The 25,020-nt window shown below is 38.0% G+C and overlaps 1 protein-coding gene across 1 annotated transcript in view; it reads left to right on the forward strand.

The window, feature by feature from the left end:
- The first annotated feature begins 976 nt into the window (after positions 1-976).
- Positions 977-25,020, forward strand: part of PACRG (parkin coregulated) — a 234,001-nt gene continuing 209,957 nt past the window's right edge. Inside the window, exon 1 of the mRNA XM_054399075.1 lies at positions 977-1,123. Coding sequence (XP_054255050.1) covers positions 977-1,123 — 147 coding nt within the window. The remainder of the gene's footprint in view (positions 1,124-25,020) is intronic.

Genomic DNA, 25,020 nt, shown 5'->3' on the forward strand with positions numbered 1-25,020 from the left:
CGTCCGAGGCACCCCACTAGAGCCTCGCCGAAGCACTAAAGGAAGCGGCGCAGGCAAACAGGCTCACGGGGACCGAAGGGAAAAGAACCCAACCATCCCACGACGCCCCCCAGGACTAATGCGCCAGTAGCAGCAGCAACAGAGGAACGGACAGGAAAGGGCGGATCTGCATCCGGGCTCACTCCCTCCTAGATGCGCGCACTCACCTATCATGGCGGCTTCGGGGAGAGGAATGTGAAGGGGAAAGGAGGCGTATGTGGCGGCAGAGTGCGCATGTACCTGAGGGGGCGCGAGACACTCTGGGTAGCGTAGTTCTCCGCCCTGCGCAACACCCAGCTCTGCTCACGTGACCGCCTTCCCATGTTAATTACTTTCTGTTACTTTCTGCTGACCGGTGCGGTGGTTGCTCGGTTTTCGCGGCTCCTGTCTGTGAGCTGCGCGTGGCGGGCCGCTGCCGCTGGGGTTTCTTTGGTTAACGTCGTGCTTAACCCGCGCACGCCACCACTGCCGGCAAGGCAGCTGGCTGTTGACGCGTTGCCTAGAGACGGGTGCGAGCCCGGGAACGCGTGCTAGCGCCGGCAGCGGCTACCACCCGCCGCGCCCCCAACGGACCCAGCTGAGGGGGCGCAGGGGGTGAGGCAGGGAGAGAGCCAGTGCAAGGGGCGGCGGGCAACCGGGGTGGGAAAGAATCCAAGAAGGTAATGAAGGGCGGGGAACGGAGGAGGGGGAGAGTTGGAGAGGAGGGAAACAAGCTGGGGTGGAGAAGAGGGCTTGAGGGGAGCGAGGGACAACGAAGTCTGTCAGGGGCAAGGTAGCTACGAGAAAGGTGTATGTGAGGCTGTCGCTTGTAGAGAAGGGAACACAGGTAGACCTACTCAGTTTTCCAACTTGCCGGGGGCGGGGTGTTGACGTTTTGTTTCGTGTTTTTTTCCAGTCTGTATTTCACTTCTTGTCCGTTGCGGACCCTGGTGGGGAAATGGTAGTGGAGAAAGCGGGCTCAAGCTCCTCAAAGCCCATAGGTGACAGGTGCCCCCAGAAGCAGGAGCCACTGGGGCACGCGAAGAAAAACAAGCAGCAGGTCTCCGACGGATTCACTGTTAAAGCCATGATGAAAAATACTGTGGTATGTCCGCTGCTAGTGTAGAGCTGATAATTAATTTATTCTCAAGTGTCTGGGAAGCATAGCAACTTAGAACTGGTGATAAAGCATGTCAGGAGGGTGTGTGAGTTGCTAAAACTGTCATGAAGTAACTAACTGTGCCTGTAGAAATTGTGATGCTTTGCCTCTAAGAGGATTGATTAGGTGACACCATTTTTCTATCTTGTTTTGTATTTGTTGTATTAAATTGTTATCCTATAGAATTGTGTGCTATCTACCTCCCATTTATCAGAATGCTGTCAAATCCCACTGACACTGCAATGGTATGTGAAAGTATTTTCATATCCTGGCACTGTGGTATAAATTTGATGTGAATGGCACATGGGATTGCAAATATCTGGAAAATAAATTATTTTTTAAAATAAGCTTAAAAAATAACAGAAGTTTCCACACTGCATAGGGGAATACTAAGCTGGAAACAAACATTAGTTCTCCAACTCATAGTTCAAAGACAAAGAGTTGTCCAGGAAGCTTCACTCTATAGTAACAGTCCCAATTTCTAATTTAGAGACACATGAGTGAAAATACTAGGATAAAAACATTTCAGATTGCTTGGTACGGTATTATTTGTATACTTTTGAAAATTTTAGAATAAAATGCTTCAGCTAGTGAAGAATTTCAGAATGTTAGGAGTTGGAAGGGACTGTTAGAGATCATTGAGTCCAACCCCCCTTCCCAAAGCAGGATTACTAAGGGCAGGCCACAAAGGAATGCATCCAGGCAGGTTTGGAAAGTCTCCAGAAAAGAAGACTCCACAACTTCTCTGGATAGCCTATTCCAGTGCTTCCAAAAACTGGTTAAAAGGAGCCTCAGGTATATTATGTATTCACATGTCAGAGGTTGACATCATCGATGAAGTTTTTGTGGAAGGCTTAGGAGTTGACTGCAGGTTTGAAAGCACAGCAGCAAGTGTAGTTAAGACATGGTCATTCTTTTGGTTAACAGCATGACAAGGCATGGGGTTGTCAGCAACAAGTTCAGCATCCTAGGGTCAGATAACTAGACAGAATTGCATTTGGTGCAAACATTCAATAAGTCTTAAACTCTCAGCATAGTGTCTAACATTACTGTTATTGCATATGTGGCTGTAAATAGTATAGTAAACATTCCAGGTTGTACAAAGAGTGTTTTACTACATTATTTTTCATGAAAGTTGCTGGAGAGTTTTCTTCCAAAGTCTGATTTCAAATCCAGTGGTAAGTACAGTCATAGCTATGTGCAGAAGCACAGCTCCCATCTCCTGAAAGAAATATAATTGCATATATGCAGAAAAAAACTTTATTCAGATTGTAGTTCTGGATTTTTACCCTTCTACTCGTCTCACAGTCTCCATTGGAATAAGTTCTCAATCTTTGTGTTTAAACTCCTCTTTTAAGCCATTGTAATGTGGTGTGAAGGACTTTCCTATCCTTTGATAGTAATGCATAGTAAGGCTTTCATTTTAACCACTGAGAGATGATTCTTTTAATGAAAGTTGTGATTTGACATTCACGCTGTGTAACTAAACTACTTTTGTTATTTACCCTGTAGCAGTAACAGTTTCTGATTTTAAGGCTATAGGAAAGCATTGTTTACAAGAAAAAGTTTACCTTTCTATTTTAAGAGCTAATTTATTCGAGATAAATTTGGGGGCATGTAGGTGTTAAATTAAAGTAATTATATGATGTTTATTTGGCATTAGCACATCCATCTTGAAAGAACTCCTCCAGTTTAACAATAGCAGCTCTGTAGGATCTGTGAACATACCTTTTTTTTGAGCAATGTGACTCAATTTAAACTCCTGCCTGTTTAAACTAAGCGTCAAACTACAGTCTTTGAAATGAAGGTAAGCTCTCCTTCTTGGCCTTCTTGGTAGCAAGAATGAATACAGATATTTTTTCAGTTTGATAACAGAAGTATCTGAAAAGCATGTCGTACCTTAATTAAAAAGTAATGTCATTATTTGAACATTAGGACATCTTTAGCTATGATTGGTTCGGAGGGGTTTTTTATGATAAAAGTTTTTTTATCGCTTTTCTAAAGTAAACAGCTGTATACTGTAGAAAGTACAAAAGTTCTGCACAATGTGTGACAGGGTTTAAACATATTATAAAATGCACCATAGAAATAAGTGTGCAATGAAAACTCTTGAATGCCGTGAACCAAGCATGGTGTAATGTTAAGTTCCTGTGTAAACACCATCTCAAGAAAGAACAGATCTTTAAACTTGATGCTACTTTATTAGGCATGAGCATATTACGGTATGTGTGGTTGATAGTCAATACATACTATTCTTCACAAAAAAATAATGTATATTCCAGTCACAGTACAGTATTTTCTTGCCTGTCTTGTGTGCTTAAAACATCAATTGGTTTTACCATTATGACACGAACATTTTAACAATTTTATGTCTCCCTGTGCATCTTATTATAATATGAAAGAACTAATTCTGCATAAGCTACTTGGATTTACCCATGTGTTCATGAAAAAATCTTTAAGTATGAATTCTTCCAAAGTTTAGCAGATCTTTCACTCTATCAGTAGCAGATGTCACAAAAGTAGTGTTTGTCTCAATGTCAGCTGTATTATTCAGCTTATGTTTTATGGAATAAAATGTTTTAGGGAGGTTGGAACGTGAAGGGGGCCAGCCTCTTCTCCTTGCTGTCAAGTGCCAGGTCTAGAAGAAATAGTTTCAAGCTGCACCAGGGAAGATTCAGGCTGGATGTTAGGAATTATATCTTCATAGGGAGGTTTATCAAACATTGGAATGATCACTTAGGGATGTGGTTAATTGTTTACCCTTCAGTGCTGGGTTGAGGGTTGGACTGGATGATCTTTGAGGTCTCTTCCAACTGGAAATGTTTGTGAAATATTATTTCTTACTTTTTTGGGGGAGGGGTTTGTTTGTTTGTTTTTTAAGTTTAGGGGATGTTAACAAGCAAGGCCACATGCAAAGAGCATTCCTGCAAGGGCTTGTGCATGGAGTATCACTATAAGTGAGTTATGGTGCAAGGAGCTGTGCAAGGCTGCAAATATGAGACTGGTGCATGTCCCCAGACACACTCTGACCAGCTGTGTGCCTTCAATTGTAGTCACTGCAGCTTGCTTTTTACAGTAATATTTTAACAATATTCTAAAAAACCCAAAAGCTTTGAATTCTTTTCCTTTCATTGTGAGCATCATAGAATGAAATTAGGGAAGATTACTTTGTGAACCAAGTTAGCTATTTCAAGACTTATCATTGTTTACTTATTTAGAAAAGATCGATGGTCTACATTTCAATATGTAGAAAAAAATAAATTATGGCCTGATTTTTCTGTTATGTCCTATTGTTATTTAATGTGACATTAGTGTTTTGTGTTGAACATCTCAGCTAAAACTACTTAGGCAAAATACTTTATTGACATTGGCAGGCAGAATTTGAAAACCATTTTGTTGATTTGGTTTTGGTTTGGTTTGTTTTTTTCACAGAAACTTCAAACCTGCATTCTTACTTCTCAGAGCAGGTCTATTGATCTCTCTATTTTTGCACTCTTATTTACTGCTTGATGCTCACTTTTTCCCTGATTTTCTTTATTTATCCTCCAGATGTGTCACTTTTTCTTATTAGAATAACCTACATAATAATTTTTACTGTAAAAAAAGTCTCACAGGAATGAGTTCCTTACACTTTTAAATTTCAGCTTTCTAAAGTATGAATGAAAAAATATTTTTCACATGAAGTTTAGGTCTATTAGCTGATTTTTTTTTTCATTTTTTATATGGTATTTTAATAACTTATCTCACGCCCTTCTAATTTATGTGCCCCCCTTTCATTTTGTCAGGTTTTAAATTAATAGTTTAAGGTCAGGGGCACAATTAATACAACTTAATTTGATCTCCTGTGTTATGTAGTCCATCAAATTCAGAAAGTGATTTCTGCATGAAATGTGTAGCTTCTAGTTGAGCCAGTAGTTATGCTTTTTTAGAGAGCAATACAACCTGAAAATAAGATAATGTCAGAGAGTCCTTTATGACTGTAACTACTGCAGTGCTTAACCAGTGCAATTCCCTTAGAAACTGTCAGTCCAGACCTATACATAATTATTACAAAATGGTGAAATATGTAAATAAGTTAGACAACAATTTACGGAGAGATACTGCCTTTAAAAATCCACAAAAGTAAAGTTCCAACATGCTTCAGACTTTTACATCAAACTTGTTTAAATCATTATTATTTTATGAGCTTCTAGTATGCCTCTGGACATATTAAACACGTACTCCAATATTATTATTCAGGAGAATAGTTGAGTTTTAATATTTTATTTGATAATGTCTGAAGGCTTTTGGCCATTCAATTGTTCATCCAATATGAAGAATTCAGACAGTGCACTAAAATTGTGTGTAATCCGGCACTTTAGTTTTAAAAAGCAAAATAAATTCAGTTGTATAAGGGGGAATCAGTGAGTTACATATTTAAGCTTGCATGAGATTTCACAAATTCTGTCTACTGTTGTCTGACAAAGGAATCTTTGTAACAGAAATGTTAGCTGTGTCAACCATTGACAATTTTGTGCCTACCAAAAGTCTACATCACTCAGACCCTTGGATATAAATTTTGTTGAGAAAATCTAACAGAGTTGCTTCTACTTGGATTGTGGCTTTTCCTTATGTGGTCACTGAATAGAATTGAAATTTTTTTCAGGTTAAGTGAGAAGACAAATGGCCCTTTAGTAGCAACAGAACAATTCTTCCTCTATGTACAATGTTCCATTAGACAATAATAACAAAATATGTACTGGGGAAATATAATACATTTTCAGAGGTATACTTTTTCCCCTTATTTGATATTCTTGAAGTTGTTCTTCTCAGGTCATTCTTAAGTAGCATTTAGGTGATTACTCTCTATATTTTTATCCTATATGTTCTTCTGCCTCTGGCAAGCAGAACACTATGATGTCTTGTTCTTTTATAATATTAAATATTCTTTATTTATCTAGATTTCAGTTAATACTCTTTTAACCTTGATATCAAAAAAGCTCGCCTGGTGGCATGTTTAGCACCAACGTTCAGCCAACTACATGGCTAAGCACTTCTCAACTTGTAAAATACAAGCAAAGTGTTTCTTCTGATTACCAAAACAGCTCCTATGAAAGCAAGATGTATGTATGACCTTTTCTACTTGAAGTCCTAGGTTAGAGAGGCTAAATGCACATCAGCTGATTCCAACTGAATGGTCTTCCCAGTAGACTGGAGGAGGACTCCCCTTTGTTTTAAGTTCTTCTAAAGCTTTAACTCATGTGTTTTTAACTTGTGTGGCCTACTGGACAAAGATAATTTTGTGGTTGGATTATCAGAATATGCTGCTGAGAAATGAAACTTTCAGACTTAAAAGTGTGTGAGCTGGAAGAGAAATTAACAAAGCCACTACCTCCTGAGCTTGTATTCAAACTCCTCTGTAAATATGTGAAAGATAGAAATATTATTTAAGAGGACCTTCCTGAAGGCAGGCTTTAGTCTTCAGAAAAGAACTTAATGGTCTGTATTTTCAGTAGACAGGTCTACCAAGAACAGAAATTAATATGCATTCCTGTATTCAGCATCCTGTAGGCATTCAGTGTCTCCCAAACACTTCATCTTTTTCTAATTCCTGAAGTGTCTCATTCTCTTCACCAACACTTAGAGTTTAATTTAGACTCTTTGAATTGCCCTGATGTTGGAAGCCAGTGTTCAATTGCTAGACAATATTTGTAACTTTGATTTGTGCCATGCATAACTCAATGAGATGTCAGTTTTTAATTAGGTATCTAGAAAATACTATAATACAAATGTTGGTTATTAACTAGTGGAAGATTAAAAAAGATCCACTCCATGTAATATGTTCATCATGGGGGTGTGTTCTGTAATCCTCTGTAGTATCTAGTACAGTCTCCTTTAGTCTGTCTTTCTGTCTTTCTGTCTTTCTGTCTTTCTGTCTTTCTGTCTTTCTGTCTTTCTGTCTTTCTGTCTTTCTGTCTTTCTGTCTTTCTGTCTTTCTGTCTTTCTGTCTTTCTGTCTTTCTGTCTTTCTTTCTGTCTTGTCTTTCTACATTCTGTTTCATGATTTATTTCATCCCTGTCTAATTGACTTTATTTCAGGGTCCCATAGACTCACTTTCAGAGATGAAGTAGTTTACAAGGTATCTATTGAAGGAGTTGTTATCCCATCTTTTCTTCCAAGTTGCAAACTAATTCGAATGCTCATTCTGGATCATGTTTTTCCAAAGAAAGGAAGGAAAATGTGATTCTCAGGGAGACACTCATAAATATTGAGAAGGTCTTTGTGTTTTCAAAAGAACTCTCTCAAGCTGTGTAACATTTGCAGCCTAATCACTGAAAGATTATGCTATTACATGAAAAAAAGACAAAGTGAAAATAAACCATTGTGTTAGGTAGTTCAATACACACCCAAAATGACAAAGCCTGATATCCAGCAGGTTTTTCTGTTTTCTGGTTGATAAGTATCAAAAGTAAGCTTTTCCTGCTAATACTTGATAAGATATTTGATGTGTCATAACTTGAGAGACAAGTCTCTTGGTTGGAGCACACTTCTCTGATATTTCCATAAAACATAAAGGCAATTGTTTATACTTGAAATCTGCCTTTTTCTCAAATTCAGCTGAAAATGACCACGGATACATATCCTTTAGGAATGATGACAGGCAAGTGTACACACAGCATGATCTGTAAACCTCCTATCCTTATGAAGCTGTTTTAGAACAGGTACCCATATGAATTTATTTCATTTTACAGAAAAGAAAATTGAGATAAAAAAGGAACTAAATAAGACTGAACAATTGCAATATAGTAAGTGAATCATACAAGCAGGAAAAAGATCAAGTTCTTTTCAATCAGAAGCTGTTGCTTGAAGATAAACCAAAGTGTCTGAATTCTTAACAGAGTTACATAATTTTATAGTGAAAATAAATTTCTCTCTCAAGGCCTTGATTTCAATTTTGGAACACTAGCGACTTCAGTATTTTTACAAAGCAGTGACTGGTAGCATCACCAAAGTTGACAGCAGGGTGCATCAGCAGCACAAAACAGGACTTCTTGTGAAATTAGAATATCTGAAGCAGATCTTACTTGCCATTTCATTAAAAAGTAAAAGTTCTTTTCATATAGAGACAGAAGAAAAATCTCTTACTACTTTTCTGGCTTCCAGATTTAGCTTGTAGAAGTTACCAAGTTTGTAATTAACTAACAAGTTCAGTGTCTAAGTATGTTGTTGTTTATTTGATGCTATTGTTTAACCCTCTGGATTTAATAGACTAGAAACAGGAATTTAATGGAAAGGTATGAGTTATTTAGGAAACATTTCTAAAACTTGAGTCAATGTATTCTTATATACATTTGTAAACACAGAAAGCTGAGAATCATGGTAACGCTTTCAGTTTGTAAAAACACAGTCAAGGCCTTCAATTCCAAGGCAAGAGTAAGCATTCTAATATAGATTGAAGAGTTTATTACAGAAAACATTTGTTTATTGTTAAAGAAACACAGCCTTGCAACAATAAGTTCTTAAAATAGATTGAAGAGGTAGGTAAAAATAAGTCATGAAGGAAACAACTGCTTTGTCTATAAAGTGAATGTTTGTGTTCACAAGTGACTGAAAATAGGACAAAATTTTGTCAGTGTTCATTAATGTAAAATACGGGTTTGTAATTTATGTAATCTATATGCATGAACCTTGAGATTAAAGTGTTTTTTCTATTTACAACTCTTCTTTACAATGATGTATTTTAGGAAAAGTAATAAAAGGAATTCTTCCAAGAACAGGTACTTATTGAAAGCTAGTATAAGAAAACGTATTTTGTTTCAGAGATAAAACGGAACAGTAGAGGCAAGATTGTTTTATGAGCTAATAAATCCTTACCACAATGATAAAAATCCTTTTTTTTATTTTTAAAAGGAGCATTTATTCAGTGATTTGTGAGTTCACTTAGTAGACCTATGAGACATAAATAATTACTAAGAATTTTAAATTATTGTAAGATGCTAGGTAAAATGTCTTGGTGAAAGCTATGGCAAATTGCGTGATTTTAAAGAAGGCAGAATTTTAGTCCTGGCATAGAAATTTGTATTGGATAATTAATTAATTTCTTAGAGTGTTATTCCCTGTTATAATTAGATTCACATCCTTCATTAAAATACTACTTATAAGTAACTAGCTATGTTTTCTGTGGGCTACTAAAATGGAAAAGAAACTGAAAGCTGAGGATTTTTACTATGAAGAGTATAGAGTATGGAACAAGTATCAGTAAGCATTTTTTTTTCTCTTGATATGAGTCTTGTACTTATCCTGTTTATTTTCTCTAGACAGTATGATTTACTGTCTCTGTACTGCATTTGAAATTGATCTAGCAAAATATCGCTCCTTAAACTGAAAAATCATGCTTTGGCTAAAGACTAGAGTAGGAGAAATTGTTATATTTTCAGAATTTTTATATAAAAACCTTAAAGAAATATAAAAAAATAAAATCTTCCCACCCTCAGTTAGGAGAGCTATTTTTAAGATTAAATGAACTTTGGTTGTCTGAAACTAAAATATGCATGCTTATCTGTTAAACTCCTTTTTTATTTTATTTTTTAAATGTGATAGAAGGGACTTGAGGATAATAGACCAAACTGATTTTTTTGTCATTCATGTCACCTCAGCTACAGTGTCGGCAATAGTCCAAACTGAAAGTGAACACCTAGATAATAACATCAGTCTATAACTGGAAAATATGAATGCAAAGATGGCGAGGGGGTGTGTATGTATGTGTGGTGACTATAGATTGCTGCTTGGTGAAGAATCAGGACCTAGGTAACTTAGTTTTAGCCAGCTCTTCAATCTTGCTTATGCCATTCAGAGTGTACTGATGTTCTTAACAAGCCATCACCTTTCCAGCACAGCCACAAGAAAGATGTGCATGTACATCAAAACTCTCAGCAATGTTTGGCCTTGAGAAAGTTCTGTCTTTTTTTTTTCCTCAGTACCCTAGCATTCTTTCCCTTATTCCACACATTTTGCAATAATATATCATATTAATTTATGTGTTGGTTTTTTTTTTTTTCACAAAGACCTTAGGTATGCAGTCCATCTGTGTTTATGGGAAATGAAATAAACCAAGGAATCCGCTAATTTTTGTTGCCACGGAAGTGGGTTGCTCAAGATGCCTCAAAGTTTTGTGTTAAAACAAGAGGTAGTATCAATCCTTGTAGCATCACACAAATAAAGGCTTTCAGGACTAGAAAGAACCACCTATCAGAATTGTCTTGAAGCTGACTGTTAGAAATTGACCTCTCCACTTCAGGGTGACTGATTCATATCTGCCAGTCTCCCAGGCAAGTCAGCAGCACATGCTGATCTTCAGTGTCAAGCACTGCTGATAGGTTTAATGAAGTAAACATGAATATCTTCCTCTTAGCTGTGCCAGAGAGGAAATATTTCACAAGCAAAACTAATGCATTTTGAAAGCTGTTACCAAATCTGAAAGCCTGACTACCCAGATTTAGGTCAATGGCAAAGAACTCAAATTCCTTGGAACGGTATGTTGAGTTTTTTTAAAATTATTTTTTATTGATAATTTTTGTGAAGAATTAAAAGCTATATTATGTAGTAGCTGGTTAGAACATTTAGACTAAAAGGAGTTTTTAAGCCTAAGCAGTAATACTTCATTTTTCATGTTGTTTTAAAAAAATGTTATTTAAATTCATATTACATTCAAATTACATTAGTTTGCTCAGAATTTTGTCCAGCTGGACTTTGACTGACATCCATCTTCAAGGATGAAGATTCTGCATCATCTTTGGGTAACCTTTTTCAATGACTGCTTTCTTTGTGAAAAAGATTTTCCTACTGTCAGAATTTCTTTTATTGCAATTTGTGACAGCCTTTTTTTTTTTTTTTTTTTTTTTTTTTTTTTTTTTTTTATGGTGGTGTGTCTCTGGGAAGATCCTGACATTTCTACTGTGCATGAGGCTGGGTACCTGAAGACAACAATGAGATTCCCATTCTTCCTCTTCTTAAAGCTGAACAAACTTTCAGCCTCTTCTTATGTGTCATGTACTCCATTCCTCCCTTCATATTGGTGACCTTCACCAGCCTTGCTCCAGTATATCAATGTCTTGCTTGTACTGGGGAGTCAAATGTGACTTTATGCTCTATATACAGTCTCACAAGTATAAAATAAAAGATGCTGAATTCCCTGAGGACTCTTCATGTAGCCCACAATGCAGTTACCTCTTCTCTGCCACAAGGGTATGCTTGTTTAACTTGTTCACAGGGATGCCTGAGATCTTTCCTGCCAAGCAGCCTTTTAGCCAATCAGTGTCTGGCCTGAACTGTTGTACTGCAGAACTTTGTATTTGCTGTTGCTGAACTTCATGAAATTTCTGCCAACCCATTTTGCCAGCCTGTCAAGGTGTTTCTGAATACCCCTCTCCAAATTTGATGTCATTCACAAAATCTTCCAGAGTACATTCTGTCCAGCTTCTGAATGAGATTTTAAATAGCTCAGTACTGAGCCCTGAAGAATGCTTCATGTAACCCACTAGTAGGTGGTCAGCTAACTGCTGCCCTTTGGGCCCCACAGCACACCATTTTCTGCCAAGCTTGTGGTGAGCTCCTCACAGGACTCTCTTGATCTGATTGGGGTGTAGACTGATACATATTGATGATATTACATGCCATATTACATGCCACATTACATATTTATGAATGTCTCCATCTCATTAAGATCATCATAATTTATCATCTTAAAAAGTCATTCTCTACCATTTCTTGAAGAAATCAATTGCATGTCTTATCTCGGTCTGAGATGGCCAAGGAATCAGGCCCAGCCAACATGGATTTAGGAAGGGCAGATCTCCTTCTATGATCAGGTGACCAGCCTGGTGGACGTAGGAAAGGCTGTTGAGGTAGTCTACCTGGACTTCAGCAAGGCCTTTGACACTGTCCCCCACAGCAAACTCCTGGCCAAGCTGTCAGCCTGTGGCTTGGACAGCAGCACTCTGTACTGGGTTAGGAACTGGCTGGAGGGCCGAGCCCAGAGAGTGGTAGTGAATGGTGCCACATCCAGCTGGCAGCCTGTCACTAGTGGTGTCCCCCAGGGATCAGTGCTGGGCCCCATCCTGTTCAATATCTTTATTGATGATCTGGATGAGGGGATTGAGTCCATCATCAGTAGGTTTGCAGATGACACCAAGCTGGGAGCAGGTGTTGATCTGTTAGAAGGTAGAAGGGCTCTGCAGCAGGACCTTGACAGGCTGGACAGATGGGCAGAGTCCAACATGATGGCATTCAACAAATCCAAGTGCTGGGTGCTGCACTTTGGCCAAAACAACCCCATGCAGAGCTGCAGGCTGGGGTCAGAGTGGCTGGAGAGCAGCCAGGCAGAAAGGGACCTGGGGGTACTGGTTGACAGCCACCTGAACATGAGCCAGCAGTGTGCCCAGGTGGCCAAGAGAGCCAATGGCATCCTGGCCTGCATCAGGAATAGTGTGGCCAGCAGGAGCAGGGAGGTCATTGTACCCCTGTACACAGCACTGGTTAGGCCACACCTTGAGTACTGTGTCCAGTTCTGGGCCCCTCAGTTTAGGGAAGATGTTGAATTGCTGGAGCATGTCCAGAGAAGGGCAACGAGGCTGGTGAGAGGCCTTGAGCACAAGCCCTATGAGGAGAGGCTGAGGGAGCTGGGAGTGTTTAGCCTGGAGAAGAGGAGGCTCAGGGCAGACCTCATTGCTGTCTACAACTACCTGAAGGGAGGTTGTAGCCAGGAGGGGTTTGGTCTCTTCTCCCAGGCAACCAGCAGCAGAACAAGAGGACAGTCTCAAGCTGTGCCAGGGGAGGTTTAGGCTGGAGGTGAGGAGAAAGTTCTTCACAGAGAGAGTGGTTGGCCATTGGAATGTGCTGCCCGGGAAGGTGGTGGAGTCACCATCCCTGGAGGTGTTCAAGAGGGGATTGGACGTGGCACTTGGTGCCATGGTTTAGATAGTCATGAGGTTTAGGGTGACAGGTTGGACTCAATGATCTTTGAGGTCTCTTCCAGCCTTCTTGATTCTATGATTCTATGATTCTATATCACTATTATTGTTCTATAATCACTGTATCTTATATCTGTTGTTACTCTGGAAAATGTGCTAGTCTTTATTTATTATACAAAATTTCAATTAAATCATGTCATTACATTTGCATTATATGAGAAGGAGCAGCAATGTAATTAGTGTTAGTAAAGCCACACAACTCTTCCTGTACATTTCTAGGTTATGTAGATTTCTGGTTACATAGTAAAAGTTAAATTTCAGCAAATTAACAGCACTAAAAAAATACAACAATGCAGTATTCGAAATGCTCTCTGAATTTTGCACCATTTGAATACTAGTTATTTTCTACTGTGAAATCCAGGATTTAAGTTGGAAGAAGTTTGTTAATGACTGTTTTTCTGTGTGGAGAAAGACAGATGGCTAGCTGCTACTTAGCCATATTATTATAATTATATTTGATGGTGACTAGAAAAATGTGTGCTGAATATATTGTTGTATTGGCAGATTAGAACAAAGGTAGATTAATAAATTAACCAGCATAATTGGGATATTCAGTTTTTAGACATCAGGTAAACCCAACTGTCCTGGTTTACCACAGCCTGTTCTCACAAGCCCCACCTCTCTCCCCACACAGACAGGAGGGAAAGTAACACAAAAAAACCTCTGGGCTGAGATAAAGAGAGTTTAAAGAGATTATAAGATTCACAGTTCCCTTAGCCTACTTGCAGAAAAGTGCAGCAAAAAGCAGAAGCAGCAGCAGAAGCCAGCAATCTATCCCCACTGCTCACCAACCTGAAGCCAGCCCAGCAGAAAAGGCCAACACCCCAAACCCAAAAACCAAAAGCAGTAACCAGAACAGGATGCCTCTCATGCTACAGTTTGAACTTCAAGCCCCGTGATACTTTGCTCAAGGCAGCCCTTTCATTTTGAAGCTGCAGTGACAGCAGCATTTAATATCTGCAGCAGATTCGACTCAACCCATGACACCAACTTACTTTATTAAACTCTGTGAACGTAAGATAACTAGAAAGTGGCTCTGTATGTTCATCTTTCTTCATAATGAAAGCCTTTCAAGCTTCATGTACTGTTGTATATCTTCTGTTGATTTTATGCTTCTGGAAGCATTGTGTTGATTTTTGTCATCTTTCTGAACATGATTTCATTAGTATTTCAAAAACTCAGATATAGGAATGTAAGTAGATAACACATTGAAGAGGTTGGTAAGCAGTATTTATTCTATAACTAGCATAACACAAGGTTTATTTATTCTCTCTACTTTTTTTCTATCATTACAGTCTGTCTTTTTGTTATTGTCTCTGAAACCCCTTACAATCTGACTTTTATTTCCAGTAACTGTGCTCAAGTGATGGATGGATGCCTCTGGTCAAAGTGGATTCAGAGGACACAGTTAGGAACACAAAAGACAAGGGCTAATTTGAGCAATCTTCCCACCTAACCACAATGTTGGTCAGTGTCTGACTCAGGCCAAATATGGAGGAATGTAACACCTGTAGTCAGTATGCAATTATGATCATGAGCCAATTATCTTACTTCATAATGAATGGACAGCTCAGGGCCTACTGAGCTCTCCTGCATGGCAGCTGGCTGCACACTGGGATCTCCCTGTGATTTAAGGATGCCTTCTCAGGTACTCCTTGAGGTTGAGAGAATCCTTATCATGTCAAATACTCAGTAAGTGAATTGAGAATAAGCACACTGAAACTTTGAACTCTTAGCTAGGTGGTATAAAGGATTGATTGTGTAAATATATCCTTTAGATATAAACTGTTGATCATGTCTAGGATTAGGACTGGATTCAGCTGCATATAGATTCCTCTCAGAGAAAGAGTTTAAGAAGTAAGGAGATCCTTTCTAAACTTCATGAATCAATGGGAGGGTCTGCCTGACAGTTTTGTCTGACCCTGTCCTCTATGCAGTAAATAATATAATGTTGAAACTAAGTGATTTTTAAGAACCCTTGCAACTCAAACCATTCTATGTACCTTTGCCATTATCACTTTTATATTTGAATTTTGTTAACTCTCTTATGTCAATAAACATGTTACTACTCCTCTCTTGTGAGTGAAGTCCTTTACTCCATCTCTGACAGATAGTCTGATTTGATGAAGTCTAAAGTGTAGCAGTCTTCTTCTGTATAGCACTTTGACACTGTATAATCATATTAGCCATCTTTCATTACTATTTTAGCAGTTACAGTAAGGTAGTTACAGTGTATAGATGTCAAAACTACCTTCTCTGTCTTCTGTAACTTAGTTTGCAGTCAGCCTGAAATGTCAGTACATATTTGGCTTGCTTTTGGCCAAAATGATCAGTGTTACAACAGAGCAGGGGTATAATTGAGCAAAACATTGCAGTAAATGTGAATTAACCAAAGCATCCCTAGAACTACATGACAGAAGTCAAGTGTTACTGATTCTCTGAGTTATTACCTCATAATAATTAGCATCCTGAAGATGTTCTTCTGTTATTAAATTCCTGCAGAGTGAGTGTGTTCTATGAAATACACACAGTATGTTCCATGAAATTTTCACAGTGTGTGATTCACACAGTACTTTCATCTCTGATAATGAGATCACATTGCATAAAGGAAATGTGTATGTGGTTGAACCAGGCAGAATTTAGAGGAAAATCATAATTCAATTTTAAATAATATTTAGAAGAAAAATGAGATAATGAACTTTTATGTATGTCTTTCCTGGATCACATCCTATCACATCCAGAGTTGCATGATTGTCAAAAAGATATTTTAGTAGAGGAAAAGGCCAATGACGAATCATTTTCAGTTTTATCATCTCTCCAAATATTCCATTTTTTATTTTAAAATGTATGATTAAACTCAAATTTCTAATGTAATTTGAAACTTATCTCCAAATCAGTTGAATAATACTGATTAAAAATTATATAGTTTGTAGTTTCTATTATAAAATATCATTTCATTTAACCAGATGTGTAGGTAGTGACCCATCACACTGTATTATAGGTTCATTTATAAGAATTAACTCTAAAAACCTGAAAATATTCAAGGGAAATAAAAAATAATTGTGTTGTACATTGGCTGAAGTATTTCACTTATATTCAAAATCCATTGTACATTACCAGCATACTTATCCAGGCAACTGAGAAGAATCCCATTTAGGGTTAAAATGGAAGTTAATTTTTCTAGCTTGTTCAGCTTTTAGCTTGTCTGTTAATAATCAGTACATGCTGTCAATTATAATGGTGCCTTGTATGGTAACTCAGAACTAAATAGAGCCATCAACCTTATTCAGCAAATGGTAATCACACAACTTCATCTCACTGTTGTACATAAGGTAAAATGTAGCTCAAGAGCAAAAAATCTTAATATTCTATTACAAAATGTTAGGATGCCACACCTTCTGCCTGTATTTTCTCCAAATCTAGCCAAGGAATTAGTTTTTTTTTTTTTTTCTGCAAATCACTAAAAGGTTCAGGATTTTTTTTTTGATCAGCATGTTAAATTAAAAATATATTTTCTTCATCAGAAGGTACATTTCAATTATACTCGATGTAGCCTGTGAATTAATAATACATGTATTACAATGCCCTTATAGTAAAATTTGCTTGATCAGTTACTATGCTTTTACAAGATTTAAATGGCAGGTATATAGTTTTGTCAAAGCTTGTGTTTGTAAGGCTTTTGCATAAGTATTTTACAAAAAAAGAAAGTAAGAAGGTACATGGAACCAGGTATTTTCCTCTGCTTCATTATTTCATTTTTTTTCTTTTTCTTCCAAAAGATTCTAGATAAAGAAAACCACACCTCATCAGTTATGCTTTTGTGCTTACACAAAACTATCTATACCACCCAAAATACTTCTATATTTTAATATCTAAGATCACTTTTTATATTGAGTTACATATGTGTAGGCTCCTGAGCCCATGTGCATTTTGATTTCTTTAGTAGAAGTAAGTTAGATGAGCTGTACACAAACACAGGTGTCTGTTTGAACTGAGATCATCAAAGACCTTGGTATAAATCAAAATTTGCCTGGGATATTCAGGATTTGTTGGTAATCCTGACATAAGTCTGATTTCAGCATGAGCAAGAGCATAAAACTTTATGGAGCTGTAGCATGAGGGTCAGTACTGGGAGCTGACTGAGGTTAGTACTGGGGAATCTGGATGAACACTTCTGTGACAGAAACTGCAGGCCTATAAGAGTTCTACTATCTTGTCAGCTCAGTGAAAGCTGCTACTGAGTGTGCTTCTATGTGCTGTGGTAATCCTACTCACAGTGGAGCACCTTCACAACACCAGTCTGTCAGATTTTTGATGTGTCTAGTTATGTTTAATATGTATACTAATATATAAAATATTTTGCTGAACTGTAAATGCATGTAGTTACACAAGTACTTGATACTGATACAGAGTTCATATCGGCAACATTTTTTTGTGCTCCCTCCTCTTACATTCTTCCTAGCATAGCTTGGTAGCTAATAGGGGTGTTACTAGCAACCCTAATACTTAAATGACTTAACCTTTTCCATTTTAATAGACCCTCACATTTACAGTGTTTGCAGCAGATCTTTAATTTGGTGTAAATAAACCCTAAAGGCTATGATGTATTTTTTGTAATGAAGTGCACTTCTGCTTTTGCTGATGTATAAACTTGAATGCTAAGATTTCCTTTTTTTACTTGCAGACCTGTGGCAAATGACCAGAATAATATTACATTATAAATGGGAGACAAACAGGCCTCTCTGCAGAAGTGAACACTTGAGAGCTCCCTGAGTTGCTCTGTATGGGAAGGGGTGGGACAGTAGACAAAATAAGCCAGGCTTTCTCCTTTTCAGAACTTTATCCTGCCCTTGACAAAACTGTCTAGAGAAGACATAAGGCTTGGTTTCCACTCCCAGTGTTTCCACATGTCCAGGGCTTTTTGTTCCTGCACGTAGTTTCCCTTCTCTTTGACACAAGCACCATATTGTCATGAAGGTGTCTTAATATTAAAAAAAAAGATAAGTGGAGAAGAACGAGTGGATTGATTTGTTTCATTTGCCAAAGGTGGAACTGTTTAATTTTTCCTTTAAAAGAGCACATAGGAAGCATTACATAGTAACAAATATTGTATTAGTTGTAAAGCACACCAAAACTAAGAAATGCCAGATCCTAGATTGCCCATGAGACCTTAATTGCTGCTTCATTATGCATTTATAGTATGATATGATTTGTAATAATTTGATAGTATGCTAATTTTTATTATTCAGTCCTCAGGATAAACTTAAAAGGCTCAAAAATGAAATTGCATGTACAATATTAAATCTACTGGGTTTAGATTACTACTTGACTTTGCAACATTAAAGTCTTTTGCTCGATCACTGTAGACAAATGTTGCAAAATCTAATAAGCAAGTATATGTGAAAATAATATTTGAAAAATATATGTCACACATTTTATTTCAATTATTTATTATGATTCATGAATGTTAAAATTTATTTGATCATAAAATACTGATGAGAGTAATGATTAATAAATTATATATCTATTTAACATTGTTGTGTCCATGCATGCAATGAAGACAAGAATTTCTAGTTTGCAATTTTTAAGCTGATAAGCATTATAAAGAAAAAAAAATAGAAAATGTGAGAGTTCCTTTAATGTAAAAATGATGTAACTCAAACTCAATATGGTGATGACTGCTCTTATATTTGCATCCTTAACTGCATGCAGATTAGAATTATATTTATTAGAATTTAATAATTACTAATTTTGCACGTTCATTCCATTGAAGCTTGCAGACCCCTTCATATCTGTCTTGGGTTTGCCTAGGATAGGATTCATTTTTTTCTCAACGAGTTGGGATGGGTCACACCCAGGAGTGCTAGCTGAACTAGCTAATGATATAATGATATAATACCATACAACATCATTCTCCCTATATTAGGAGAGGGCTGGCTTGGGCTGCTCATGTGGTTGGTTGTGGGTTTTGGTGTGTTCACCAAGTGCTGGGTGAGCATGTTACCTATGTTATTTAGTGTAAGTGTTCTTTATGATTGTTGTTATTCCTGATGTTAATTTGTTCTTTGTATTGTGCTGTTAAGCTCTCCTAATCTCAACTCATGGGGGTTTGCATTTTGCTCCCAATTTCTCCTTCCCATTGTACTGGAGGATAAGGGAATGGGAAGGGGCAGTTGTGTGAGCAGCCATGTGGGGCTCAGCTGGGCCTAATACCATGACAATAGCATAAAGATTTTTTCATTTTGTCTGATTAACATTGTGGTTCATGCCATTTACACTGTAAATTCTCCTGCCTAATGTTGTTCACAGCTCTTGTTCCATTTCTGCTCAGTAGTTCAAAAGAGGACAATTGAGAAGTAAGAGAAAAGCTTCCATGAGTTATTTGTTCTTTCTTATGACTCAAGCCCTTTGGACAGTTTTTAATATTGTAGCATTTTCTTTCTGCCCTTTCCACTTGCTAGATGTTTGACTTCCATTTTATTTTCATCCTTCTGCTTAAAGGGCTACTTTCAGCACATATTTAAAGAAATGACATTCTTACTGGTGTATGCTCACTAAAATACGCTTCCAATTTTTGAATATATTTTTTTTAATTCACCCTTCTTTACACAAAAAGGTTTCCTGTGATTTTAAACCTAGTTTCCAAAGGGGGGGAAGATACAGCTAAAGAAAATGTGAGCAAGGTAAGGTCATAAGACAAAGGTTATTGTGGTGGTGTTGGGTACTATGGAGAAGTGTACAAAACTGTAGGAAACTGTTGGAAGACTCTGCGTTCTTAGAACAATTTGTTTTTCTATATTGCCACTGTAGAAGCGTTTAAGTTTGCCTGAAAAGAACTATTTAACATTCCAAAAGGCTAACTAAACAGGAAAAGTAGGATACTGATGATTCTTCTGGAGCCCAGGGATTAAAATACAGAGTTGTATGATTTCTTACCAAGTTTAAGGCCAAAGTACATTTAATTACTTTTAAGATATACACATAAATAATTCACACAGGATGCTCTTTGGATATTACTGGGGTTTTTTAGCTGTCCAGAGGCAATGAAGTAATTATTATTGTCAACAGTTCTTTCTTCTGTTGCTTCTCTGTAATGGAGAACTATTTTGTAGGTTTTTTTTTTTTTTATCTAAAGTATATTACATTTTTTTAGTTTCTGTCTTCATTTCTTAATTCTATATTATTTTTTGGTTAAAAATTAAAATATTACCACATAAATTGCTGTCAGAAAGGAATATAACTCCACTGAATGTATATTTATACTGCTGTCCTTTTCAAATACCAGTAAATTATTCTATAGTGAGGCTACCAATTAAATATCTATACTGATTCTCCCAAGAGTAGGAAAGCATGCCCAGCTTTCTTGGAAGACATATTATTGCCGTAATTTATAAACATTACAAAAATCAATGACCTGTACAACAACTATGTGTACCCAAGGATTGAGACACATGACTGACTTTGACTTTTAAATCACTGGCTTGTTTATACTACTACTTTAAGTAAGAGTAATAATTATTTTAAAAAGCTGAAATGTTTTTCTGCCATTCTGCTGTCTCTAAACCGTTCAGAATAAATCTGCATGCATGCATTGTTGAATTAATATTTTTCACATGTATGAACACTTGGTCTTCCCAGGGTGCTAAGCAATTGATTGAAATAGATTTTTCTTTTTCTCTTTGATTTAGCATTCTTAGGTGGTCAGTCAGAATAAAAAGGATTATTCCATTCATTTTGAGTTCTGCTGCTTCTAGTATCTTGGTGTAGTGATTATTATTAAGCTGTTCACTTAATTCTCTATGAGAAAGAATGGACTTTGGTTTGTAAATCTAATTTCAACCACTGTTCTATAGCATTTCTTCAAATAGTAGTCATTCAGACAAATCTATTCTTGAAAGCTTCTTGAAGGCTAATTAAATATCCTATACTGAGATGCATCTTACATCGATGAAAAAATTGTACATCAGGGCATAATTACAAAGTTCAGTAGAGCTAGAAAAGCAAGAAAAGGATTTTTTTTTCCCCCTACTTACCATTCTACTTAAATTTCAGTGATTTACATAACTGGAATAACCCTGGTAGAGATACATGCAAACCTATAAAAGATTAATGCTGATTCATATAGATTTTTGTATTTGGGAAGCTGCCATAAAATATACTGTTCGCTGTAACATTTCCTGTTAGTTTGGTGTGGCATAACATGACTTATTCTCAAGTATAAACTTTCATTGTAATCATATGTTATTAGAATTTATACTTCCTCCTCCAGTCACAAGAGAATCATAACTGAGTGGCATTTTTCCAGCAATGAAGTCACAGAATCACAGAATTAACCAGCTTGGAAAAGACGTCCAAGATCATTAAGTCCAACCTATCACCCAACACCATCTAATCAACTAAACCATGGCACTAAGCGTCTCATCCAGTCTTATCTTATACACCTCCAGGGGTGGTGACTCCACCACCTCCCTGGGCAGCCCATTCCAATAGCCAGTCACTCTTCCTGTAAAGAGTTTCTTCCTAACACCCAACCTAAACCTCCCCTGGCGCAGCTTGAGACTCTGTCCCCTCGTTCTGTCACTGGTTGCCTGGGAGAAGAGACCAACCCCCACCTGGCTACAGCCTCCCTTCAGGTAGTTGTAGACAGCAATGAGGTCTGCCCTGAGCCTCCTCTTCTCCAGGCTAACCAACCCCAGCTCCCTCATTCGCTCCTCACAGGGCTTGTGCTCCAGACCCCTCACCAACCTTCTTGCCCTTCTCTGGACATGTTCAAGCAACTCAACATCTTTCTTAAACTGAAGGGCCCAGAATTCAACACAGTACTCAAGGTGTGGTCTAACCAGTGCTGAGTACAGGGCCAGAATTACTTCCTTGCTCTTGCTGGCCACACTATTCCTGATGCAGGCCAGGATGCCATTGGCCTTCTTGGCCACCTGGGCACACTGCTGGCTCATGTTCAGCCTACTGTCAACCAGTACCTCCAGGTCCCTTTCTGCCTGGCTGCTCTCCAACCACTCTGTCCCCAGCCTGTAGCACTGCATGGGGTTGTTGTGGCCAATGTGTAGAACCCAGCACTTAGACTTGTTGAATCTCATGCTGTTGGACTCTGCCCATCTGTCCAGCCTGTCAAGGTCCTGCTGCAGAGCCCTCTTACCCTCTAGCAGATCAACATTTGCCCCCAGCTTGGTGTCATCTGCAAACCTACTGATGATGGACTCAATCCCCTCATCCAGATCATCAATAAAGATATTGAACAGGATGGGGCCCAACACTGATCCCTGGGGGACACCACTAGTGACTGGCTGCCAGCTGGATGTGGCACCATTCACCACCACTCTCTGGGCTCAGCCCTCCAGCCAGTTCCTAACCCAGCGCAGAGTGCTGCTGTCCAAACCGTGAGCTGACAGCTTGGCCAGGAGTTTGCCATGGGGGACGGTGTCAGAGGCCTTGCTGAAGTCCAGGTAGACTACATCCACAGCCTGCCCCACATCCACCAGGCTGGTCACCTGATCATAGAAGGAGATCAGGTTGGTCAGGCAGGACCTGCCCCTCCTAAATCCATGCTGGCTGGGCCTGAGCCCTTGGCCATCCTGCAGGTACGCTGTGATTGCCCTCGGATGACCTACTCCATAATCTTGCCTGGCACTGAGGTCAGGCTGACAGGTCTGTAATTCCCTGGCTCCTCCTTCTGGCCCTTCTTGTGGATGGGAATCACACTGGCCAGCTTCCAGTCATCTGGGACCTCACCAGTGAGCCAGGAGTGTTGAAAAAGGATGGAGAGTGGCTCAGCAAGCTCGTCTGCCAGTTCTCTCACCCTAGGATCCTATCTGGTCTCATAGACTTGTGGGGATCCAAGTGGCTCAGCAGGTCTCTAACTTCTTCCTCCTGGATTACAGGGGCACGATACTGCTCCCTGACTCCATCTGCCAGCTCAGGAGGCCAGTTGTCTGGAAGACAAGCTATCTTACTATTGAAAATTGAGGCAAAGAAGGCGGTAAGTACTTCAGCCTTTCCCTCATCTTTTGTTCCCCTCTAAGCCCTCGTCTTGAGTCTCATTTACCCTGAGAATATGACTGTGTAACATTTCTCTTTTAAAAACCATGCAGTTTCACATTGCCTCTTGAACCATGTACCAGCCATTTGATTAGGTATCGCAATCATGAAGAGGCTTTGCAAATCCCAACAATAAGTGTAGAATGCACTCCTAAATTGTAGAATCTTGATCCACAAGGAGAAGCATGGAATCTGCAGCTTAGTCACTGGGCTCCCTATACAGCATCTTGAGGAGAAGTACTGTAAAGATAATGTCCACAAAATATTTATTCTGATGAGATGCCTCACTAGGAAATGTGAAACATATCATGCCATACATATCAGAACAACTTAATCATCATTTCTAGCTTAGCGGTTCAGGGAAGTTCCCTCGTTCTCTTGAAGTCAAAGGATGACTTTTTTTTTTTTTGGTGTGTTTGTTTGTTTGTTTGTGGGTTTTTTGTTTGTTTGTTTTGTTTGAGAATAAGCAGTTACCGGTATTCCTTGAATAAATGAAGTCAGGACTTGTTCCTGTGCCACTGCTGCAATTGCTATTCTCTGCATAATAAGTGAGTGTTTTGGCCAGCAAGTGGAGCATCTGCACACATGTATATATACTTAACCTTTCCTATTGCTTTCTGATGTTCACATTAAACAGGAAAGTGGCCAGAATGAAAAGATTTCAGCAGAGCTGTTATTGCATGCTAAATTGACAGAAAAGGAACTCCACTTTCCCCTAAAAGTGAATATAGATTTCTGATTATTCAGAGCATGGAAACAGCTTAGCACAGGCAGATCCAAGGCTAAAGATGAAAAGGAAGCATTGCACCAAGGATAAGTCTGTTGCGACAGTGCAGCTTTGAACATATTAAAAGACATCTTAGAAGAGAAGATATCTTTATCTTTGCACTATTCCCTATCCTTTTAGAACAGTGTTGGTATCTAAATTTTTGGAAATAACTGACACCTGTTTAATTAAAATATCTTTATAAATTACTGTGATCACACTTGAAAAAAAGAACTGGTGAAAATATTGGACATAATTAAAGAATTATTCCAGACATGAATATCCTAAGAACAATTATAGAAAATGTAACTGGCAAAGTAAATTGCTGCACTATAAATGTTTAATTCCTAATGTCTGCACACTTTACTTCTTTTTAATTTTAGAGACACCCTGGAGTGGATGCTAGCAAATTTATATAGTATGTTACTTAAGCTAATTTCAAAGTTTCTTTCATCTCATCTCAAAGCAGTGTTATCATTCATTTGCCATTTTGTGAAATGCAAACTTAATAATACCTTGTTAAACAAGAAGGTTAAATTCATGTAGTAGGTTTACTATGGTGTTTTCAGCACCAAAGAACACTATTTTATCATGCTCACTTTGTTAGATACTTATAAGTGAAAGAAAAACTGTCAAAATTTAATTTAATACAGTATCCATTTTTTCTTGGGTTTAACTTGAAAACATGTTAGTAAATAGTTTTCACAGCACAATTACTTGTGGAGACTTATATTATCAGTTGTAGAAATAAAGTATGATAATGTTTTCTACTGATTGCCAACAGAGATGTAATTTAGAATTTGTGCTTCTAGAGCTTCGTTGTAGGAGTCATGCCATATCAGAAGTCAGCATTTCCCATGTTGTTTATTTTTATGAATTTTGAGTGCAAATCAGAAACTACTTTCAAGAAGTTGGTACAGAAGAAAAATGCAGATATGATTCTAAAAGCATCCCCTTCTCTTTTGAAAAAAAAAATCTGATAGGAATTTACAGTAAGAACTATGTCATCTGTGCTT

The sequence above is a fragment of the Indicator indicator genome, chromosome 2 (genome assembly GCF_027791375.1).
Source record: "Indicator indicator isolate 239-I01 chromosome 2, UM_Iind_1.1, whole genome shotgun sequence".
NCBI classification, from domain to species: Eukaryota; Metazoa; Chordata; class Aves; order Piciformes; family Indicatoridae; genus Indicator; species Indicator indicator.